Source organism: Zeus faber, assembly GCF_960531495.2.
Source record: "Zeus faber genome assembly, chromosome: 22".
Lineage (NCBI taxonomy): Eukaryota > Metazoa > Chordata > Actinopteri > Zeiformes > Zeidae > Zeus > Zeus faber.
The window spans coordinates 6,171,599-6,194,416 of NC_137209.1; the positions used below are offsets into that span (position 1 = coordinate 6,171,599).

The window sequence follows — 22,818 nt, forward strand, 5'->3', positions numbered from 1 at the left end:
GTTTGGTGAATGAACGGCAAAAAAAAAAAACAGAATGAACCCCCCTCGCGACGCACCCTAATCACTTGGAGGGGCGCTCGGGCCGTCGGTTCACACGTTCTGTTTCGTGAGCACACATTCATTCTTGGTTGCGGGGGGGGGGGGGGCGACGACGACGGCGGGACGCCCGGCTCCCGAGTCGGCGGAAAGACTCGTTCGCGACGAGCGGATCGTCCGCGAGTCTCGCGTCGCTATTCCTTCCCGGTCCCCGCCGCTCCGGTCAGTCTCGCTCCCGTCGTCTCGGCGGGTTGTTGTTGCGTCGGGCGGGGGGGGGGGTGGGCGCGCGCGCGCCGAGAGAGAGAGCGAGACAGACAGCGAGACAGACAGCGAGACGGAGCGAGAGACAGAGCGAGAGAAAGGATATCGCGAGTGCTGGAGTTGGAGTGAGAGTTGGTGGAAGATGGCGCCTGTTGTGACGGGGTGAGTCTGAGATTCGGGGGCTTTCGCGGGCGGCGGGTGGGAGCTGTGGGAGAGAGAGGGGAGAGAGAGGGGAGAGGGGAGAGGCATTTCACGTGAAAGTGCGTCTGTTTCCCCTACCCCGCTCCCCCGCCGCCGCCGCCGCCGCCGGGCTGCTCGTTCCGGAAAGTGTGTGTGTATGTATATATATATGTGTGTGTGTGTGTGCGTGTGAACCGTGCGGGGTCGAGCTGGAGCCGAACTGGCTGTTGCCGCCGCGCCGACACGCGGGGCAGTGCGGGGTCTGGCGTGGCTACGGTCCCCTGCTAAGCTCCAGACTAGCTAGCGAGCTAGCCAGCGGGCTACCCGGCCACCGACGCGCGGCGCTCCGCGCCTTACGTTTCTCTGGCCGTTGCCCGTTCACGATGAATGGCGGCTCGCTAGTGAGCCGCAGGGCATGCTTCTGAATGTGCTTTGTCGATATATGTTCATGTAGATAGATGCTTTGAAAACCCAGCGTTACAGCCGCCCACAACAAAACAATAGACCACACCAATAAAGTAATAAGCAGAAAATGTTAATATACTACAACAAAAAAAAAACCCCAAAGAATTGAAAAAATATCACGATAGAACAAACCTGAAAATGAACTAGAAAATAGAAAGAATTGGCATTATACAACAAACCTAAAAAGAAATAATCAAAACGGCGACACACAAACCTAAAACAACAACAACAACAACAACAACAACAACAACAAGCAAACCTCTCTATCAACAATTTACAAAAATAGGAATTTGTGCGATTTTGGATACACATATTGAAGACTTAACTTCTGTGCAATTCTGTGTGTACCAGGATGGAAAGCAGAATGGTTATAACCTTATAGCAGACATACAGTGTCTCTGACTCGGGTCACAGAGGTCAGGGCAGTCAGGGAGGAGCCGTCGTAACATGGTGAACGTCGAATCGTTTGTGATGGCGGAACAGCAAACGTCAGTTGCTCTTGTCGCCGGTTCCGACTGCGTCATCCGCGTATTGTATCGACAGAAGGAAATGGACCACGGGTCGTAAAAAAAAAAAAAGGGACGACTCTTTTCTGATGCGGCTCGTCAAGGGCCGACTCTCGCACGGGAGTGGAACCGGGCCGAACCGAACCGCCTCGTTGTCGGTCCTTTTGCCGCAGAGGGCATGCCGGGACGGCCGCCCCGACGGGCCAAACTCCCTGCGGTGTCCGTGGTAAATGCGATCCGGCGATTCCACCCCCCCCCCCCCCCCCTCCGTGAGACCCGGGCCCCGTTGTTCCAGGACTCGAACCGACTGTGCGTGAAATTTGTCTCTCTCAAAACACAAAATATTCCCCCTGATTGCGCTCTTAAAATATTGGATAACAAGTGATTGAGCGCCGAAATGCCTTTTCCTGGATTTCAGTTTCCTATTGTGGGGATTTATCTCAGGCCATGAGATTTATAATTAGACATTCCATATTAAATCCACTTGACCTGTGATTCTCAACTTTTTGTTTTAAATATCAAGGACTGATTTGATATGTATAAGGCCACGACTCCATTTGATTGGATTTCGTCTGAAAATGTCAACTTGAGGAGATTTTTCTTGTTGGATGTCATTGAGTGCTTAGTATAGTTAGGACGATTAACAGTGAAGCTATAATCAAAACAGTCATTGTTGTACGTTGTCTTGTAAATGAAATAATGGTCAAGTTTCACGATGGATCGTTTTGCTGGGGACCCCCCCTGGAGCCCCTCGAAGGACCGCCAGGGGGGGACCCCGGCCCCCGCTCTGAGAAACCGCCGGACTAGATGAACGCTTTCCTCCGAAAGAGTCCATCGTGTTGTGTCCTGTTGCGCTCAGTGAATTGACTTGATGGTTTTGTGAAGATCCATTGTACCTTTTTTTTGAAGCAGAAGTGTGCCCGCCATGTTGGATTCTAAACCGGGCACTTCATCAATGTGGGCGATTCATCGCTACGAGGTGTAGCCTGTGCTCAATGCACATTAGTCTTTTCTTTGCAGTTGCTCCAGCCAGTCTTAGGAGTAAACTCTATCTGATTAAAATGGTTTGCCTGCACATTAGCCAAACACAAGCCTTTTTTTGTACCGTCAAGGCAGTAATCCCCACAGACAGCTCAGTGGGTGACAGACATTAGCTTGGCGTGTGTGCGTGTGTGTGTGTGTGTGTGTGTGTGTGTGTGTGTGTGTGTGTGTGTGTGTGTGTGTGTGTGTGTGTGTGTGTGTGTGTGTGTGTGTGTGTGTGTGTGTGTGTGTGTGTTCATTTGTGGCTTTCCAACAGACCTGAGCTGATTTCGGTTGAGGCGGGGAGGAGGGGGTGGAGAGAGACGAAGAGGGGGGGTTGGAGGGAGGGCAGGGGGGCGAGCTAGAGGGCGGGCGGGTCAGGTCTGAGTGGCTGGCCACCTGTCCAGATGATATCTCCAGCTTTGTGTGTGTGTGTGTGTGTGTGTGTGTTGTTTTTTTCTTTGGGCTGGTGGAGCGAGTGTGGGCCGTGGAGAGAAGAAGGGGAGTGGGTGTGAAGCAATACTAAAATTGACATAAGGGGTCTTCATTAGCAAGTGGCGGCTTACAGAGGCCATGCCGTTACCTCAGCCTTTAGATGGACGGCTGTAACTTCCCCTCAAACTGCACTGAAAGGGGGCTTTTAGTTGGTTAAATCATTCATCTTTTGAATTTTAGTATCAAGTGGTGGTCCTCATTGATGCAGCTATTGGAACCCCAGTATTTGAGATCAAAGATCAGATCAGTCATGATGTTTCTGCCCCCTCTGTCTCTGAATATCCTCTTCAGACGTGTGTGTGTGTGTGTGTGTGTGTGTGTGTGTGTGTGTGTGTGTGTGTGTGTGTGTGTGTGTGTGTGTGTGTGTGTGTGTGTGTGTGTGTGTGTGTGTGTGTGTGTGTGTGTGTGTGTGTGTGTGTGTGTGTGTGTGTGTGTGCGCGCGCGCTGAAAGAGAAGCACTGTTCACCTGGGATGATAAAAGCATGAATCACTTATTTCAACACAATGCTGCCTGTGCTGTGCTCCTGGGGAATGGAATTCCATTTGGAACACCCCACCCTCCTCCTCCTCCTCCTCCATGCTCTCTCTCTCTCTCTCTTCAGACAAAAAAACAGAGTGATGGAGTCTGTTGGCCCAAAAGCCAAGCCTCTTTGCCCGCGTACACGTATTCGTTAGTGTCGACGCATAGCATGAGCGTCTGGGCTTGTCTAGGTACAGTCAGTGGGAGTCAGTTTTTGAGTGTTTGCAGGGGCCTTTGGTGTGTGTTACCCAAACACAAGCGTGTGTGTGCGTGCGTGCGTGCTCTGCGGTGGCGGTCCCGGGGGTCCTCTCCTCTTCTCTGTTCCCATTTATGAAAGGAGAGGTTCAGAGAGAGGAGCAGATGTCGAAGCACTGACCTTTATGATGGCAGAGGCTCAGGCGAGTGCTAAAAAGAGGTGCGGATTTACCCCCACCCAAGCAGCCCTATGCTCAAACAGACAGACACACACACACACGCACGCACGCACACACACCCTCTACCTGTGCGGCGAGATGCAAGACTGTTAAAACCTGATCTGTGCGTCACCTCAGGGGGCCCGGGCCGTCAGCCTTCAAAGATCCACAATATCCAGGCAGATGCCACACACACACGTGTGTGTGTGTGTGTCTGTCTGTGTCTGTGTGTGTGTGCGCACGCACACTCACGCGTGCAAGGGGAGAGGAGGGGGCTAATGTGTGCGCGCAGACAAAACAACAAAAGCCGAGCGTGCCACCGGCAGGCGATGCGTACAGTAGCCCATTGTGCGTGCACTTCATGTGTGTATCCGTTACCTTGCGCACACTCGTTCGGGGGTTTGGACTCGACTTGTCTACTCGAGCGGTTTTTGAGTCTCCGAGGTGCTGCTCCACTCGGAATCTCTCTTTCTCTGTCTGTGTGTTCTGGTGTGTTCCCCTTGCTCAGCCACCCAAACTTCATTGTCCTCTCTCGCTCTCTCTCTTTCTTTCTCTCTCTTTCTCTCTCTCTCTCTAAAAGCCACAGGAGGAATCCGGAGGGCTAGAAATTAACATTTTTGCGTAATTTGCCCTGGCTTGCTGCCCACCTGGCACTCCCCTCTCCGCTCTGGTCCTTCGCCACATGCTGGAGTGTGTTCTGCAGTCCGACTGAGTGTGTGTATGTAAGTGCGCAACTGCAGAGGGACAAAGTGTGTGTGTGTGTGTGTGTGTGTGTGTGTGTGTGTGTGTGTGTGTGTGTGTGTGTGTGTGTGTGTGTGTGTGTGTGTGTGTGTGTGTGTGTGTGTGTGTGTGTGTGTGTGTGTGTGTGTGACTGGCCGAATTTGCCCATGTACGTCATTCAGCGTGAGGGTGTGTATTTCTGACGTTTGCCCTCTCATCTATTGTCTCCGTGGCTTTTAAAAAATTTGTTTAATTCTTTATTTGTATCGATGGTGTATTTTATTCTTTCTCATGTAGTGGGCGGCTTGTGGACCACCCCCCCCCCTCACCCCCCGCACCATCCTACCAAGCCACTGAAATCCTGAGGTTTAATGGTTGTGGTGGTTTGATTCCTCATGCGATGTATTTGCTGTTGCATGACTTGCATTACACTGACCTCATACCCCATACTTGTACCCCCCCATCCAAGAAGAGAAAACAGTGCGGTCTTGAGCAAACACCCATGGTGTCATGTCCGATCGCGTTGTTGTCGTTGGCCCCCCCCTTATCAGCTAGTGAGCGGGAAAAGACAGGAAGAGCTAACAAGACGCCCGGGGACACAGTATTTCTCTGTCGCTCTTTCGCTCACTCTCTCTCTCTCTCGCTCTCTCTCTCTCACCCCGCAGCCTCTGCCCTTTGTTCCCTTCGCCGTTGGTAGCGATTATGGCATCGCCATGGGGAATGGTGCTTTCTGCCGTGTCAGCATTTTTTCCACTCTTCCCCCGCCATCCCATCGCTCTACACTCAGGAAGTTTCATTCAGAAAACATGATCTCTCTCTCTCTCTCTCTCTCTCTCTCTCTCCTGTTTTGTGTTTGCCTTCACTGGCTTCCTCTCCTGCTCTTAGGTCTGAGCGGCTCGACCTGAGCTCTGTTGTCCGTCACAAGTGTTGTCTTTTCTCATTTCTGTTTGGAGAAGAGAGCGGCTGGGTTTCCAGATACATAGACTTTTTTTTTTTTTTTTTAATTTCAAAAAGAAGAGTAGCCCTTGTGCCGCCGTGGAGCTTTCAAGAGAATTTCTCCAGACCAGAGTGGCTCCGGGAGAGGAGCTTCATTTTCTGAAGCCGCTGGCCCAGATAATTGCCTTGTCATTTGTCGGGCGCTCCCCGGGCTCCGCTAAGTGTTCCTCTCTGATCTTCTCGTATCCCTGTGTCTACAGACACAGACCCGTTCATCCGTTCCGCGTCATGACGGTTGACTGAAATTCGCGGGATCTCCCTGGAGAGTGACAACCCCCCTCCCCAACAACCTACCACCAGATACCCACCCAGCCCATAAACAAACTGATGTTTAAAATCAGATCACTTAGTTCAGCTCTCATTTCCAAATTCCTCCTACTCTACTTGGTCTGTCGTATGTGTTGACTTATTGCGTCACGCCCCTCAGGGCCGTGATTTAGCGTTCTTTCACAACGATGAATCAAGTCGAATCTTGAACCAATATACCCGACTCAGACCTGCCAAGACGGTATGTTTCTTCGTCGTCGGTGGAACCTTTTTGGAGGGGATCAAAATCCATTTTGGATTGAAGTTAACGGCGTGTCGTAAGATGGTTCATCTCAAGAGAAGTCGTGTAATTTGCGTTGGGGGAGCAAAATATGTCAAATGGGCTGTTGTGATATTTCGAATATGAAAAGTGTATTTGTGCAAGCAAAACCTCTCTATCCAACTCCCCTCCGCCTCCGGTCCAAAGGGAGTTTGGTCTTTTCAGATACCCGAATACTTGATTAACCGCCACAATTTTGGCCAGGATGAAAACATGTCTTGTTCTTGGGTAAATTTGTTTACACTACTTTTTTTGAAATGACTGTATTCACGGGGGCTGCCATCAACGATTCAAGCGAAGCTCGTTCGTCGCCGTGTTTCTAGGGCCAGGAACGCGCATCTTATTTTGTTCTGGCGCCGGCTCGAGCTTTGAAGCCCTCTCTCATTTTCATGTTTTGGGATTTTATGTACGTGTTCAAGCTCCAAATGAAAAGCAAATGTTTTTTCGCCGTTCCATCGACTATTTCCCGGAGTCCAGTGAATCGGCTCTTTTTTTAGGTTTGGTCGTTCCCTCCGTCCCTGAAACTTAGGGGAAGCAGATTGTCTGGGTTTTTGGGTAGAGCGGTGATTAAACTCGAAATCAGGGAAGCAGCGCTTCTCCCCGTCGTGCCCTCATGTTTCCCCCATGTTCTCTCTCTCTCTTTCTCTTTCTCTCTCTCTTCGTCCTGTTGTTCTACCCAAAGGCTGCCAAGGCTTTTTTTTTTTTTTTTCTTTTTCGGAAGAATCCGACTTGTGGCATTCCTGTGGCCGTTGACATCAGGAGGCCTTTGGCTCGTGCTTAGAATCACAATGAAGTAATGAGACGTGCACGCCAGTCGGGGGAACAATCAATCCATGGCGGTCGGAGGATAACAATCCTTTTTTTTTTTTTTTTGTTGTTTTTTTTAAATCAAAAACCTGAGCTTTTGTTCATGTTGTGGTTGATCATCTTGTGCTTGCGGCCGCATTTTAGGTTTTATTACGACTGCTGCCATCATTCTTTTGAGGCACATTCGAATGATGTCAATGATCTTTCACTTGACCTCCCATGAAGGGAAAGTGACTTGTTTATCACCAAATGTGTCAGCACCTTGTAATTATTTTTCAGCGTAGTTTAGGTGGGAGTGGTGGCTCAACTTACTGGTTTTCTGAATATTAGGTAGACTTGTTTGCCACGGTCCCCACACTGTGAGCGCCATTACCTCTTCTGCTTCTTCAACCCACACATGATGTGACTGATCAGAGCAATTTCCCCCCCTCACTCGGCGCTCGGAGCCAATTCAGAGTGTCTGTGGTCGCGAGTTTGGGAGAAATGGCAGATCCTGGATCAAACTTTCTCAAACCAGAAAATGGTTCCGAGGTGACAAACACATCGATCTTACACATACACACACACACACACACACACTTGCACACACATACCACAGAGGATCTCGAAACATGTGGGCTAAAGGTCACTGAGGTTTCTCATAATGTCTGTCTGACTCAACCTTTCTTTCACTCTCTAGTTCTCTTCCCTCTCAAGTCGACCAGTTTGCCAAGAATTCTATTTTTCTATCTGTGTCGTTTGGAGGCGATGTGGAGCTAGGGCAGGGCGGCCTGCGGTCACTAGGGACTGATGGCCAGGGACTGTTCTTGTCATCAGCTCAGACTTAAAATATACTGTACATCTCGTGCGTTTTCCTCATGCGCCGTTTTTTCGTCGCTGCCCGACGGTTGTCGCGGGGGTTTCTATGTTTGTCTCGTATGTAAAAACCACTTGGATGGCTTCAAGCTCTTTTCAAGCTACGTAATTACCCCACGCGGATGAATTTATGTTCGTCTCTGGTATATCCGGTCTGTTTTTAGGTGCAGGTTCGCTTTCCTACGGAGGATTTGTTAGTCAATTAACTGAAGGGAATTCATTTTAACAAACAAACCGAATGACAATTAATTAATAGGATTATATATGAGCCTAACAGCGCTGACAGAAACTAAATTCAGAAGAGCGCTCATTGGCTTGCCGCTGTCCAGTCAACACTCATAGTGTCATAGCCTCTGCACTGTATGGAAGTCAACAGAGGATTTATTTATTCATGAAATCTATTATTTAAAAGCCCTTTTTTAAAATAAAGGGTTATTAAGCTGCTAATTTGAAAACCTGTTGTTTTTGAATCAGGGTATTATTATTCATCTGTGTCAATGATTTACAATTCAAGTGGCACCTTTCGCTCTCTATTCTTCCCAGCATCCAATTTGTAATTGTGATCTGCTGTGGTGGTGGAGTGCTCTGGCGCGTACAAGAGCAGTTGGTGCAGTCAAGAGAAGGAGCTTATCAAATAAAAATGTATAGTGAATGGAGTTTGCAGAGCATAAATAGAATTTCACCGATGCATTAGAGCATGCCGAGGAAAATAAAGTGTGTGAAAATGAATGACTGGTGTGTGTCCATGCTGGGAGGACTCCTAAATATCCAGATATTTTCTGTCCAAAATAATGAGTAAATGCTGAAAGATGTGAAGTAAATGGTAAAATGAGTTCAAGATATGACATGTTTTCTACCCTGTGAAAGGCAACCAATCCAAACACGCTCTCTGCCTTGTTGCGACAATATGAGAATCTGGCAGGTGGTGAATTCTCCTCACAGCTGAACTGCTGACATCTCTAGTAGCCTCTGATAATATAGATTGATGCATCCTGACCTTCATGGGTGCTGATCTGTTGCTGACACTGCACTTTTTGTGCATTTCAACTGAAGAGAATATCCGCATGGGTTTGGCCTCGTAGTCGAAAAAACATATGTCATGGCCACTTTACGTGTTGGCCGTCACACATTCAGGTTAATTGCATGCAGTTCACACGAGATGGTGGTCAGAGCAATATTAGTCATTTTAATATTTTAAGCCAATTGTGAACTTAATTAAGTTTTCAGCATATTGGGGAGGTGACAGGGCGGGGGGCGCAGAGCTGAAGTGGTCAGGACCGATATAGCTGAAAGGGCAGAAGCTCTGATACCTTGGTTGCACTCTTATCGGGTGTTGTCCGGGGGTCCTTGGGTGGGCTGGCGTAGCTCTGCATATACACCTGCCCACCAGCAGGAGTCAGTCAGCAGGAAGCGCTATGTCTGAAATGGCATACTTACATTGCATTTAGCAGACATTACAATTACAATTATTCAAACACCGACGGACGCAGCCATCAGGAGCAATTAGGGGTTAAGTGTCTTGCTCAAGGACACTACAGCATGCTAGCAGGAGGAGCCTGGGATCGAACCAGCTCTAGCTCCTGAGCTACCAACCAGCTACCATAATTACGTACTATTAAGTACGCAAGATTAGTTTGCAAACGTTTTTAGTATGTCGGAATCCATACTATGCTCAAATGTTATGCGACAATACCAGGATAACATACTGCATCTGGTGAACTGTGCAAACACTGCACACTGTGCTGGCAAACATGTTCCACAATGCATTGGGAGAAGCCATAGTTCTTTTTACCTACATCCTCGAGGACGCTGGACGATGGTAAACACACGGAGGACGCCCTTCCGGACGCACAAGCTAAGTCGGATTTGGCTTCCCATAATCCCTCCCTTCTCCATGGTTCCCTCCCTTGTCCCTCCAGCACTGCCATTGAGTCATCCGCTTTGGAAACATGAACGTCTTGGTTGGGGTTGTTGGAGGTCATTCAGGGTTCAAGTCTCCCTTGCCTTGGACCCCTAGCCCCCTCTCTCACTGACAGCACTCCCTGAAGTACATGACCCGCCTCGACCCCTGAACCCACTAGCCGGCCTGCTTGCGGGACTCTGGCCGCGGCCGCACTTGTCACATCAGTGCAATCTCCAAAGATTCGATCGTAAAGATATGAGCTCACATCCCAGAGCGCTCGCTCGCGGCCGGGAACTGTCTGTTATGCATCTCCTGGGGCTGCGTTTGCTTACGCCGTGTTCTCAGTGTGACTCTTCCCTGAACTCGCCCCTGCACGACTTTACAATATCCATATGCACGTTGTCGCTGGATCGCCGCCAAAATAAATACACACTCTAATCACAACGCACGGTCGCTTCCAAATGGTAACACGGGTAACACGAGTGTAATTGTTTTTCTTCCCATGTACGTCAGTCTTCCAGTTCCAGTCCGACTGTAGGGTGATCAAATGAAACAAATTCCTCTTGATGAAAATGTGTTGTCAGTGGTAGATGTAAGAAGATAAGTTCTCTCCTTATAAAAAATAATTACCTAGACTGATCATAGAATTATCACAAGTTACACAGTCAAGCTATTTAGGGTAAGATAAGACATCAAAATAATCGTCATACCTGCCTTAGGGGCTTCTGGAATGGACAAACAAACTACCAGACTTGGGTTTTTTTTTTATTTGCACCCTTCTCGGGCGCCGGCTTTCCAAATGAGCTTGTAACCTGTCATTAGTTGCACTGTGACCAGGCTTCAAAGTGCACTGGAAGTTCACTGTCCCAAACTCCACTTCTAAAGCAGCCATATAAATTCAGGCACTCAATATGTTCTCCAAATTCAACTGTACTTTTTTCATCATCTCAGGTTATGAGACCTATGCACCTGTGCTTTACTTTTTAATGAACTCTTCTCTGCCATCTATTTGGACCATTGATTGTATGTTTGTGCGTCAAGTCAAGTTGTAGTGGTTAACAAGCCCTTTGCCCTCTGTCCTGCAGTGAGCCCCCTATCTTCACCTTACAAAGCTAATCTAGTAAAAAGCTAATCTCTAATATTAGTTAAACCCAATGATTGAAGTGACATTTCAACATTACTCTTAATCCTACCCCTAAATTAAATGTTTCACCATCACTCTATCCACTGATTATCACATTCACATCACCTTCATTCAGGGTGTTTTCCTCACTTCTGCAAGCCACCTTATGTGCAGTATTGGCTTTCGTTTTTGGCTGTTGTAACTAATTTCACTACTTTGGAGTTGGCTGCATTAAGGTCTAGCAGCCTTTTTTGCTGCCATAGACGTCACATGGCACAGGCATTTGTCATGGCATTCCAATGACTGATTTTGATAGGTTGCATTGTGACAAAGCGTGATCCTGGTTTGACTGTTTTGTTAGGGGAAGACGTACATACTGCAAAACAAACGGGGGTCAAAATCCACCCACGAGGAAATAAAAGTTTCTGTCTTGCTTCACCTCATACTCCCACTTTGCCGCAACTCAATCTGCAGATGATAGTCAACAGTGCTTTATTTAAAGGGAAACGCAATTGGATTAGATCATTTTTGCATGGGGTGGTCACATATTCAAGGCAATGAAATCAATGCAAAAAAATTATAAAAAAAAAACCACCAATTGCCCAGGGCCCATTCCTTATTATGGAATCCTGGCCATAACATGCCCACGGCGTTTTTACAGCATCTCAAATTGGTAGAGAGTACAATAGAATAACATGAAGAGTTTTCTATCATTCAAATTCTTCTATTTGGAATTATATTTGTCAGTCGAAACCGACAAAAATAGTTTCTTTACGCAGAACGCACAGTTTGGTGTTTGTCTTGGATTTAGGGGATTGAATAATCTCTCACTCTCCGTCTTGCGCCTCAGTTTTTCTGGAATGGATTTTACTTTTGTCAAATTGAGGCAATTTAAGTCCATTGAATCTGGTTAGAAATCTGGGGCTGATCAGATGTGGTAAAAAGTAACCTAATTGAGGTCCTATGTTATCTGATAAGCCTAAATGGAGCCGAGTGGCAGTCAATAAAGAACACAGCAATAAATCAGAGCTGCAGGATCTGCAGCGGAAACCTCACATAACATAATCACTGAGGTGTTTGTACGGACGTGCAGGCATGTGCGTGAGTTTTAATGCGTGCGTGGAGCTTTACGCATCTTCCCCAAATTGAGGCAATCACACTAAACAGTAAACTATGTATACTGTATACTGTATAACGGAATAACTATTGACTCTTGGGCATGTTGGACTAGTTTTGGAGAAAAAGAAATAACCCTACATGTGAACCTGGGCATGGAGGTCTCGCTGCTTTAGTGCCAGTCTAAGATGAAGTTTTACAGTCTCCAGAGAGTTCCATGTGGAACGTTGACATTGGCGAGTGCGGTCGAGAGAGCCATAGTGCGATAGAGGGAGCGAGGGAGAAGGAGGGAGAGGTGGGGGAACGATGGTAGCCTTTTCTTTGGCTTTCCTGTCTGTCATTAGGCCCTCTCATGCCGAAGGCGGGTCTGTTGCCTAGCACATAATTTGTGTGTGTGTTTGTTTGCGTGTACTTGCATGGAGGGTGTGCATATGAAAGCGCATGTTGTTGCATGTGCACTCGGAAACCTAGCCTCAAGTGACCCGCCCAACTCAAAACCACACACACACACACGCGCGCGCGCGCACACACACACACAGTCTCACTCAGGCCTGCTCTTGAATCTTCTTTCCAGACCGTTGCCATCTGCAGCCAGACGGCCAGTCATCACGGCGGGTCGGACAGCTCATCAGCAGTCAGCTTAGTCTAGGTGAAGCTGCTTGAGCGCTTCAGGAAGAAAACTAGCCTCTTTCCCGTTCTCTCCACAGTTTTGTGCTTCCAAGCAACATTTGGGCTGCTCTCTTTGATTGTTTTTTTTTTCTTTGCGTGCAGTTTACCTGCAGTGCATTGATCTAAAAATAAATAAATAAATAGCATTTTGACATTATTTTAGAAATACAAGAACCTCAACTTCTCAAGAACTTAAAACCCCACGAGGTTTCAGTCTCCTTAGCAGAGCCTTTACTGATGTTTTTGGATGCATGATGGCTGTGTTACTAGCATGGGAAATTAGTTAAATGAGACAAGGAGAAGAAACCAGTGACTGGCTGTCCTCATGTCGCACTCACAAGTCTTTTTTTTTTTTTTTTTTTTTGTATCCCTGATTTCCCCTCTCTGCTGCATTCGGCGAGCTTTGCTCCAGGGAATGGGTTAGAGATGTTTTTTTTTTTTTTCTCTTTCCCATAGTGATTAAATACAATGCTTGAAAGACACGTGTGTAATATTTGCAATGGTAGACCACACACAGGCTCAAAGCGCGTGCGTGTGTGTTAATTACATGGAATGGCTGCCTTGATGAACGGTTTGTTGCCAGCACTGCATGTTTGCGTGTATGTTATGTGACGGGTGACCTCGGAATGGAGTTATTTTTCAGAAGACTGCCAGCGGCATTGTCGCCAAAGCGCTTAAATTTCCAAATGAGTTTACGATTGTTGTCACTCTGTTCTCCTGCGTTGGGTTTTCATACAGCAGCTAGGATGTCCCCGATGGAATGAAACAGTGACCCTGACTTGAGACCCCCCTTCCATATTCCGCTACATCTTGATTTATGGCAGGGGCCCCTCAAACTAGGGCCTTAGGGGGCCATAAGGTGGCCCTCCTCAAAATTCCTTTGGGGCTCCCAGCAGGTTTCCAGGGAAAGACATTTCCAACCTGCTTGCCACCACTGCAGTGTCCGTTTGGTACGTGTAATTACTGTATGTCCCATTTCAGATTTGAACACGGATCTTGTTTATGGTTCAATCCAAGTTCGGCTGCGGCATGTAGATCACCAACCTTGATGCTCACCAGTCACTGTCGGCGTATGTGCAAGTTAAGCAAGTTAAGTTAAACAACACAAAAAATTGTTGAGAATTTCAGAACGTGCGCGATTGTGACGTTCGGAGGCAACGAGGGAAACTCAGAAACGCTGTGATACACGTGATATCTTAGCCTTTAGGTGTTGAAACCAGAAACCTCCCATAGATACAATCCCACAGGCCCCACTCCATTATCTTGTGTACCAGTGCACTGTACTGGAGTCACGCACACAGAGGCATATGCAGCACGGATAGTGGTCACACACACACACACACACACACACACACACACACACACACACACAGGGCGGTGTGACTGTAGTTGACCCAGCCTATTGTGTAACTGCAGGAACTAATTAACCGTTGAATCCCCTTATAAACAGACCCATCATACTGTTCACACCAAATTGTCCACCTCAACTAAACAGGGGTCTCTATATGCATACTGTTACTATGCCTCGTTTTTTTTTTTTTATATATATTGTTTTTAGAAGTACGGGTTGTCCACAAACCCTACTTAGTTACACTGGGAGCCAGCGGTCCTTTACCGGTCAATCTTGGCTTCAAAGATGAAGGAAAGAAAGCAAAAGGGAAATTCTCAAGTACGAGCCTCTTTTGTATGGTAATATAATCGGACTCGGCTCCGTCATACCCACACATGCACGCTGCCTACTGCCTGCCAGTTGACCTCGGGGGTCACAACCCGGCTATTGACCTTGAAAATATGAATGATGACGTCTGAAGCGCTGTGTGTTTGGCAAAGGCTTCTCCAGGGACAGCCGAGTCTATGGGGAATGGAGAGACGACACACACACTGATCACATTGTACATTGTTGGAGGAAAAAGCAGCTTAGCCTGGTAAATATTTTAGGTGTTTAAAACCACTGTTCTTTACTTTACAGCTCTTTCATGCACTTTGCCAGCTTGTGTTCGCCTTATCAGGCCGTTTGTTTATTTTCTTTTGTTTTATTTTTTTATCCCACTTCTTACAATTTTTATATTATATAAGTCAATAAAAATGACTTTATTATTCTCATTCCAGAGATGTGTGATTATTGTAATATCAAATAAACAATCTTCGGCACTGGATTTTTCTGATTTTGCTGCCCCAAATAGTGTTACAGCTAAAATATATTCCATCCAATGTTTTTATTTCACCTGCTTATTTCATGATTTTTCGATTACATACACATACAATATACTGTAACAACACTGGAATAAGTTAGACTAACCCCTCTGGTATTAGCCGTGTCCAATCATATACTTATTATTATTATTATTATTCATGTACAGAAAGCTATATTCATATCAAGTCAATACTTAGTCCACATCCCACTTAGCCTTTCTCACATCTTTCCTTTTGTTTATCTTTTATTATCTGGTGCATAGAGCACGTTTTGTATATTCTGTATGGATTTTCTTCTTTTTGTTTTTAGACTATTAGGCATTATTTTTCTATGTTACCTGTCTATTTTCACTACAATGCACCAACTATCACCAAGACACATTCCTTGTATATGAATATATGTATGTATATGTAGTGGGCCCAATTAACCGATTGTGATATAATACCAATATATTATCCATCCCTAGTGTAATATACACTGTGTACTAGGGATACATATTTAAGTGCAAACCACACAGTTTGCTCATACTAGGGTCATGAAGTAATGACTAATTAAAATAGTGCTGTTCCTTCCATATGTGGTGCACTGCAACGTGGGGAGCTCGGGACATGCCGGAGTGCATGTCACGTTGCATGTTGTCTTCTTTCGTGTGTGTGTGTGTGTGTGTGCGTGTGTGCATGTGTGCGTGTGTGTTTGAGTTGGGTGGGTCACTTGAGGCTACGTTTCCGAGTGCACATGCAACAACATGCGCTTTCATATGCACACCCTCCGTGTGTGTGTGTGTGCACGCGCATGTCCGTTTCTGTGAGTTTTCGCTTTTGGAGCTGTTTGGACTGTCAGTCACAGCTGTCAGTCAATGAGCAGCGGCCAGGGATCACACTCTCAGCTCCCCATGGCGTCTACGAGGGAACATGTGTATGTGTATGGGGGAGTTTGCATGTGGTTTTGCTTTTTGCGCACATGTTATCTGTTTTAATTTTACTTTAAACTACTGTCACAAAGATGAATGCATGGTTTTTGAAAATATTTTTGTTGGTAGATACGTGTGTGTGTGTGTGTGTGTGTGTGTGTGTGTGTGTGTGTGTGTGTGTGTGTGTGTGTGTGTGTGTGTGTGTGTGTGTGTGTGTGTGTGTGTGTGTGTGTGTGTGTGTGTGTGAGAAAGCGGGTGGTCGACGGCATATTTATAGCTACCGACACCCCATCCATCACTAATACCTCATATGTCATGCTGCCTGTCAAAAACGACGACACCGTCCCTTCCCCTCCTATTCCTGTTTGGCCTCCCTCAACTCCTCACATCGGGGCAAAACCAGACGTGTGAACGCATGCGACAGTTCATCTTTTAAAAGAAAGAAAGTCCACGTCCACCGCATCGTGCCATAATAGAGGCTGCCATCTGGTCGTCTGGGTGTATGTAGAAAAACACTGAATGCTCTTAATTTAACTTGACTGAATATTCCCTTTCCTGGTATTCGTTTTTGTACTGATTTAAGGTTTGAAATCAGTCAGCTGAAATTGTACCATCAATATTTTCAATATCCAGGCATCGGGTGATTAAACCTCCCAGACCTAGATAAGGGTCCCAGAGAAGCACAGAAATGTGCATATCCATGCCATTCGAAACCAGACCTCACAGCATGGGAAAGACCCGCATGCTTGTTTTTTGAAAATATTTTTTCTGGTATATACACTGTGTGTGTGTGTGTGTGTGTGTGTGTGTGTGTGTGTGTGTGTGTGTGTGTGTGTGTGTGTGTGTGTGTGTGTGTGTGTGTGTGTGTGTGTGTGTGTGTGTGTGTGTGTGTGTGTGTGTGTGTGTGTGTGTCTAGAAGGGTCTCTCCCAGTGTCCGGTAGTTCTCTATCTGGTGTTTGTTTGAGGTGTTGGGTTTTAATGAGCTGCCCCCCCGCCGAAAATATGCTCCTTCTGCTCTTCCGCTCAGACACAAAGGTGTCAGTCTGTCGAAGCCCCTTCCATCAGCGACTGTTAGTGTGTGTGACAAGAGCACGGCTTCCGCACAAATTTCATGGAATCTATGTTATCGGTTTCCAACATGGATGAACATTGACAAGTGAGGAGTATTTGTGTTTATGTATTTTGAGTATTATGTTTAATTCTGACCTAAAATATGACTTGAAAATGTCAGCGTGCAGTAACGACTGATTGTGACTGACAACAATAGGCAAGGTGTAGCACATTTCGTATACAATGGCAATTCAAAGTATTTTACACATGGCATGAAAGACATGATATCAAAGCAAAGAAAAGTAAAAACATAGGAATAAAAAGCCCAAAATGGGTTAAAGACATAGTAAAAAAAAAACCACATAACAGGTAAAAATACAATTTGGGGGGGAAAAAAACAGACCTACAGTCATGGCGGAACTAAAAACCCACACCCGCTTGGACTTCGGGTTTCTTGCTCTACTATAAACTTGGTAGGAAGGTAAAAGGATATAATGCAGGTTATAATAAAATAGAGCACAGAGGTGTTGGATTTTTGTGGCATAACAATGTAAAGCTAAGAATACTTGGTTGGGATCTAAAAATAGTCCTCTAATAACTGCAGCGCTACAGCAACTGTCAGGTTAAGCAAATGTTTACATAAAAGTAAATGTAAAAACAGTCATCTCATTTTTTACTTCCCGTGGTAAGGTGGAATGCAGCCATCCTGGTGTCGCTTGTGCCAGTCTAGTGTCGGAGCAGTGACCTTGGCACACATGTTCCGAGTCTCAGTGCCAAGGTAAAGCGACTAGTCAGCTTCGGGCTTCGGTGCCCCCGATGAGGCTTCCTTGAACAATGTCACCGCTAAAGCTCCAGCCTCACCGCAGGGCGCCCATGTAGACGGCCAAAACCTGAAATGGAATCAGGAATTGCTTAGAAAATGACTTTTTACGCTAAGATGCACGTGTTTTTTTTTAATAGAATATGTTGATTGATAATCGGTTGAACTCATAAATAAAATTAATCGTCACTCAGAGTGACTTTATTCCATAATAGTGATGGTAAAGTTACTGGACCAGAACAGCCAATGGCCCAGTGATGCACTATATTTTTCTCATTGAATACATTTGGAAGCAGTGCATAGTCCTGGCGTCGATGAAGTAAAAGAAGAAGGAAATTAGAAGGCCTTTATGTTGCTTTTTCAAAATAACTTGGCGTTTTGGAAATGGTAACCAGGTTGCAGTTATGAGGCTCAAAGTTAGGGCAGTCTCGAGAATTTCCTTACAAATGATTCCATTTATTTACACGTGAATGTTGTTGCTAAGATGTCACATCTGTGAATGGACGTCAGTATCCAAGGCATCATAGGCAGTATTCAATATTGGGGGCTCAGTGTCCTCTTGATAGCAGGAGCTCATGCAAATGCAGGAGAAAATGCACTGTTGATGAAAATATACACTCACTGAGCACTTTATTAGGAACAACTGTACAAGTACTTATTCATGCAATTATCTAATCAGCCAATTGCTTGGCATCATGCAGATACAGGTCAGCAGCTTCAGTCAATGTTCATGTCAACCATCAGAATGGGGCAAAAATGTGATGTCAATGTTTTCGATCGTGGCATGATTGCTGGTGCCAGACGGGCTGGATTCAGTATCTCTGTAACTGCTCATCTCCTGGGATTTTTACGCACGCGGTCTTTCTCGAGTTTACTCACAATAGTGCGAAAAACAAAAGACATCCAGCGAGCGGCAGTTTTGTCGACGGAAACGGCTCGTTGATGAGAGAAGTCAGCGGACCACGGCCAGACTGGTTCGAGCTGACAGGCTACGGTTACTCAGATAACCACACAGCAGGAAAAAAAACATCTCAGAATGAACGACGTCGACCCTTGAGGCAGACGGGCTACACCAGCAGAAGACCACGTCCGGGTTCACATCTGTCAGCCAAGAAACAGAAAGCTGAGGCTGAGGTGGGCACAGGCTCACCAGAACTGGACCGTTGAAGACTAGAAAAACGTAGCCTGGTCTGATGAATCTCGATTTCTGCTGAGGCACACAGATTGTAGGGTCAGAATTTGGCGGCAACAGCATGAATCCATGACCTCAACCTGCCTTGTGTCAACTGTCCAGGCTGCTGGCGGTGGTATAATGGGGCGGGGAATTTTTTTCTCTGGACACTTTTGCCTTTTTCTGACTTATGCTGGTTAATTAAATCTAATAAAATGAAATAGCATTTCTTCACATTCTCGGACAATCCCCGTTTATTCTGCTTGTCCCTGTTAAATGAACAAACGAGCAAACAAACAAACAATATAATAAAATATCTGGTCTGTTTGATTTTCAGTTCACCTTCATCGGTTTGAGGCACGAGTGGGGTGTGTGACTCCGTTTACAGCAGTGCTAAAACACGTTTGCATGGATGAGTAGTAGTAGTAGTAGTAGTAGCCTCGTTGTTGTTTTAATTATTACAAGGCTATTATTACTACATAAGCCCCCTTCTACCCAGCCTGTTCAAGGCGGGGATGTTGCGCCTTTGTTCCGGCTTGTAACACGGAATGGGGGGGGCATTGTTGTTCCACCTCTGAGTTGGCAGCCAAGGTAGTCACTAACCCGAAATGCAAAAGGCACAGCCAGCATGCCAGGACAGGGGTGTGACGTTTTGATGACCAAGCATTTCATAAGTCGGTTGGTCGCAAGAGAAAAAAAAACGAAAAAAAACCCCACTCCATTTGGTAGCTGCACCTTATCAAAATGAACCTTAAGACCTATTAGGGCTGCAGCTGTTTCTCTATAGTCCCATTTCGATTCATATGCTTTTGTTTTTAATATACAAATATATTCCCATTTTTACCGCTCACATTTAGAACTCGGGGGGACGTTACCGGAGTTCCCGCATTGAGAAACAATCCAAAAAAACTTCTAAACTCCCATCCGAGCCTGGAGCATGGAGATGTAATGGGCGATGGGCGGAATGGGCATTAGATGACTGTTACGGATATGGTACACTGCACTCCGGTGCCGGTGCAGCCCGTGGCGGTGCATCCCCGGCCGCTCACAGCTCCGCTGTCAGCAAGTCAGCACCGTCCTCACCCACAACCTTTTATAAAATTAAATAATAAAAAAAGAATTAGGTAATTAAAAAAAAATATTAAATCAATATGATTCTCCCCATCCGTATGTTCAATGACACAGTAGAGGCCGATGCTGTTGTGTTGTCAAAGACAGCGCAATTGAAATGATTGACACTGACACCAATTGAATGAAACTATCTTGACATGAAACTATGTATATTTATATAGGGAAGGCAAATTATTTTATACATTTTAGAAAAACATTTACAACCGGTGATTATGATGGGGGTTTTTTTTGTGTGTGACCGTCTATAACCGTCAACCGATTATGAGATAACCGGCCCCGCTCTCATGCGTCCCTTTATGGCAACAACCGACCCATCTTCTCATGGCTACTTCCATGAAAATGCACCATGTCACAGAGCAAAAGTCATCTGAAACTGGTTTCACGAACATGATAATGAGTTTAGTGTTCTTCAGTTGCCTTCCCAGTCATCGAATCTGAATCCAATAGAACACCTTTGGGATGTGATGGGACGGAATATTCGCAGCATGAATATGCAGATGACAAATCTGCAGGAATTGCATGATGCAATCATGTCACTATGGACCAGAATCTCAAGAGGAGGTTTCCAACATCTTGTGGAATTCATGTCAAGAAGAATTAAGACTGTTTTGAGAGCAAACGGAGGCCCCACCCAGTATTAGTATAGTGTCCCTAATAAAGTGCTCAGTGAGTGTATATTTCTAAGCTGAAACCTGCGATATCGCGGCCTTGGTACGGCCTCTGCAAGCGGCCCCGTTTTCCAATCTCGGAGTCATGTGCTCCCTGGAAACATTTTGTAGTCATGGAGCAGCGTATCTAAATATTATGCACATATGGAGATTGTTAAATTGGACTGAAAATTGTCTCCCTGTCTCACGTTCTGTGCAGCCCTGTTTTTTTTTTTTTTTTTTCTTTCCCTTCTGAAATACTTGGCCCATGTCTATCCGCTTGTGATAGTGCATGCCTCCAATATGAGTCCTTGCATAGGCTCCAATGGCAGTGTCCCTCAGCCCCATTGGATCCAGAAGAACCAGTGATGGCATGCCGGAGAAGACAAGGTTGAAGGGAAAGAAGGAGGGAGGGAAAAGGCAATTAGAATAACAGACAGAATGCAAATTAGAAGGGGCTTCCCTTTTCTCTTTTGGCCCCCGGCCCAGAGATGGGGACAGTTGGTCCTGGTTTATGGTAAAAGCATCTGGTGCAGAGCGGTTCTGGGGACTCCCTGAGAGGAACTGGGGAGGTCCCCCGAGAACGAGATACCTTCAAGGGCTTTTTTTTTGCGGCTGGGTTGGCACCACATTGGAACTCTGAAGTGACGCTGAAGTGACGTCTGCCAATGAACGGGGTTTCAGCATGAGTTCTGTAACTTAGTTCCCTAACTCTGTAACTTAATTTCACCTTATCAGTCCACTGAAGTCTGTTTCTGAACAAATTTGAGGTGAGAAATAAGCAATCCAGTTGCTGAATGTTCACCCATATTAGATCTACAAGACGTAATTTAAAGGTTTACTCGAACTTTCATAAGGCAAGGGCTTGCATCGAGACGGTGCATGCAGATTTTTTTTTCACTCAATTAATGAAGTTAAATAAATGAAATAACTACATCTATAATAAAAAAAAATACATGTATTGTTTTTTTAAATTTTATTAGTTATTTTCTATTTCTCCTGAGTGTACGTGGGCTGGTCAGCACCCAGAGCGATGCAACTCGACTTGGCAGACTGTCCACACTGCGCCTGGGACCGCACACTTGCGTTCGGACCAATCACCGCTCACTTACTTCACCGAAGTTTCCGCTTGTGCCGGTTAGTCCCTGCCCTGGATTAGGAGCTAATAAAAAGTTCCTCAAAATGGAGTTCTAAGATCTATGAACGTTCCTGCAGTGTGGACACAGAAAAAAGGGGGGGTTCCTCCAAAGGCTCATAGAACTATGAAATAGTCCCTGCGATGCATAAACGCCTTTTATTTTACGTACGAATTAAATCATCCATGTGCAAAATGTCTCGTGAAGATGGTTGCCACCTTACTTTTCAGGCAATTCAATTGCAATAGGATGTTGAATTGCAAATATGTGTAAGTACCCAGACACTGTGGATCCAGGTAATGTAGACTCTGTAGCGCCATCATCCCGCTCCCGTAAGCCCCATTTGGCAGCGGGTTGCAGATGCAACTGTTGCTATTGGTGCGTTTATTTTTGTTTGCACCCGCACCGTTTGTAGCTTCCTGTGTTTGTTGTCACACATCTTGATCGCAGTTTCGACCTTGAGCGTGTTTACGTGGTCATGTTAGAAGTGAGCTCATCTGAGGGAGTGCGAGGAAATGAAGCCGGTGGTTTTTCACGGAACTCGCACCTCCACCTATCTCTCCATCTCTCTTTTTTGTGTCTCACTCTGTCTCTTTTCACACATGCTGTGCGATGTGGTAAATGCAAATGCCGCTGCTACTTAACCATAAAGCGCAGCAGTGATAGTTACAAACCACGGTCAATCTCGATGGCCTTGATCCCCCCCAACACAGTTTTTTCTTTAGGACGCTACAAGGAGCATCTGCTATTTGTCTGAGTGCTCACTTCAAATTGATGCATCCATATTGCATACGTAAACAAAACTAGACTGTCGGAAATACCATGATCCTGGTGGGAGCTGGGTCAGATTCCCCACAGAATCATAGAATACAAGCAGTTAACATGGGAACACTATGTGTACTTTATTTCTCCAGGTCTATCTATCCATCTCTATATATATCTATTTGGATCAGCCACAACATTAAAACCACTGACGGGTAAGGTCAAAAACATTGCTCATCTCGCTACAATGGCACCTGTCAAGGGGTGGGACATAATAGGCAGAAAGTGAACAGGAAAAATGGGCAATCATGAGTACCTGGGCGACT

General features: G+C 45.9%; 1 protein-coding gene across 1 annotated transcript in view; it reads left to right on the forward strand.

Annotated features, from left to right (window-relative positions):
* Window positions 1–439: 439 nt before the first annotated feature.
* Window positions 440–22,818, forward strand: part of rbpjb (recombination signal binding protein for immunoglobulin kappa J region b) — a gene marked incomplete at both ends in the record, with an annotated part of 52,923 nt that continues 30,544 nt past the window's right edge. The window contains one exon of the mRNA XM_080023248.1: window positions 440–459. Within this exon, the coding sequence (XP_079879374.1) occupies window positions 440–459 (20 nt within the window). The remainder of the gene's footprint in view (window positions 460–22,818) is intronic.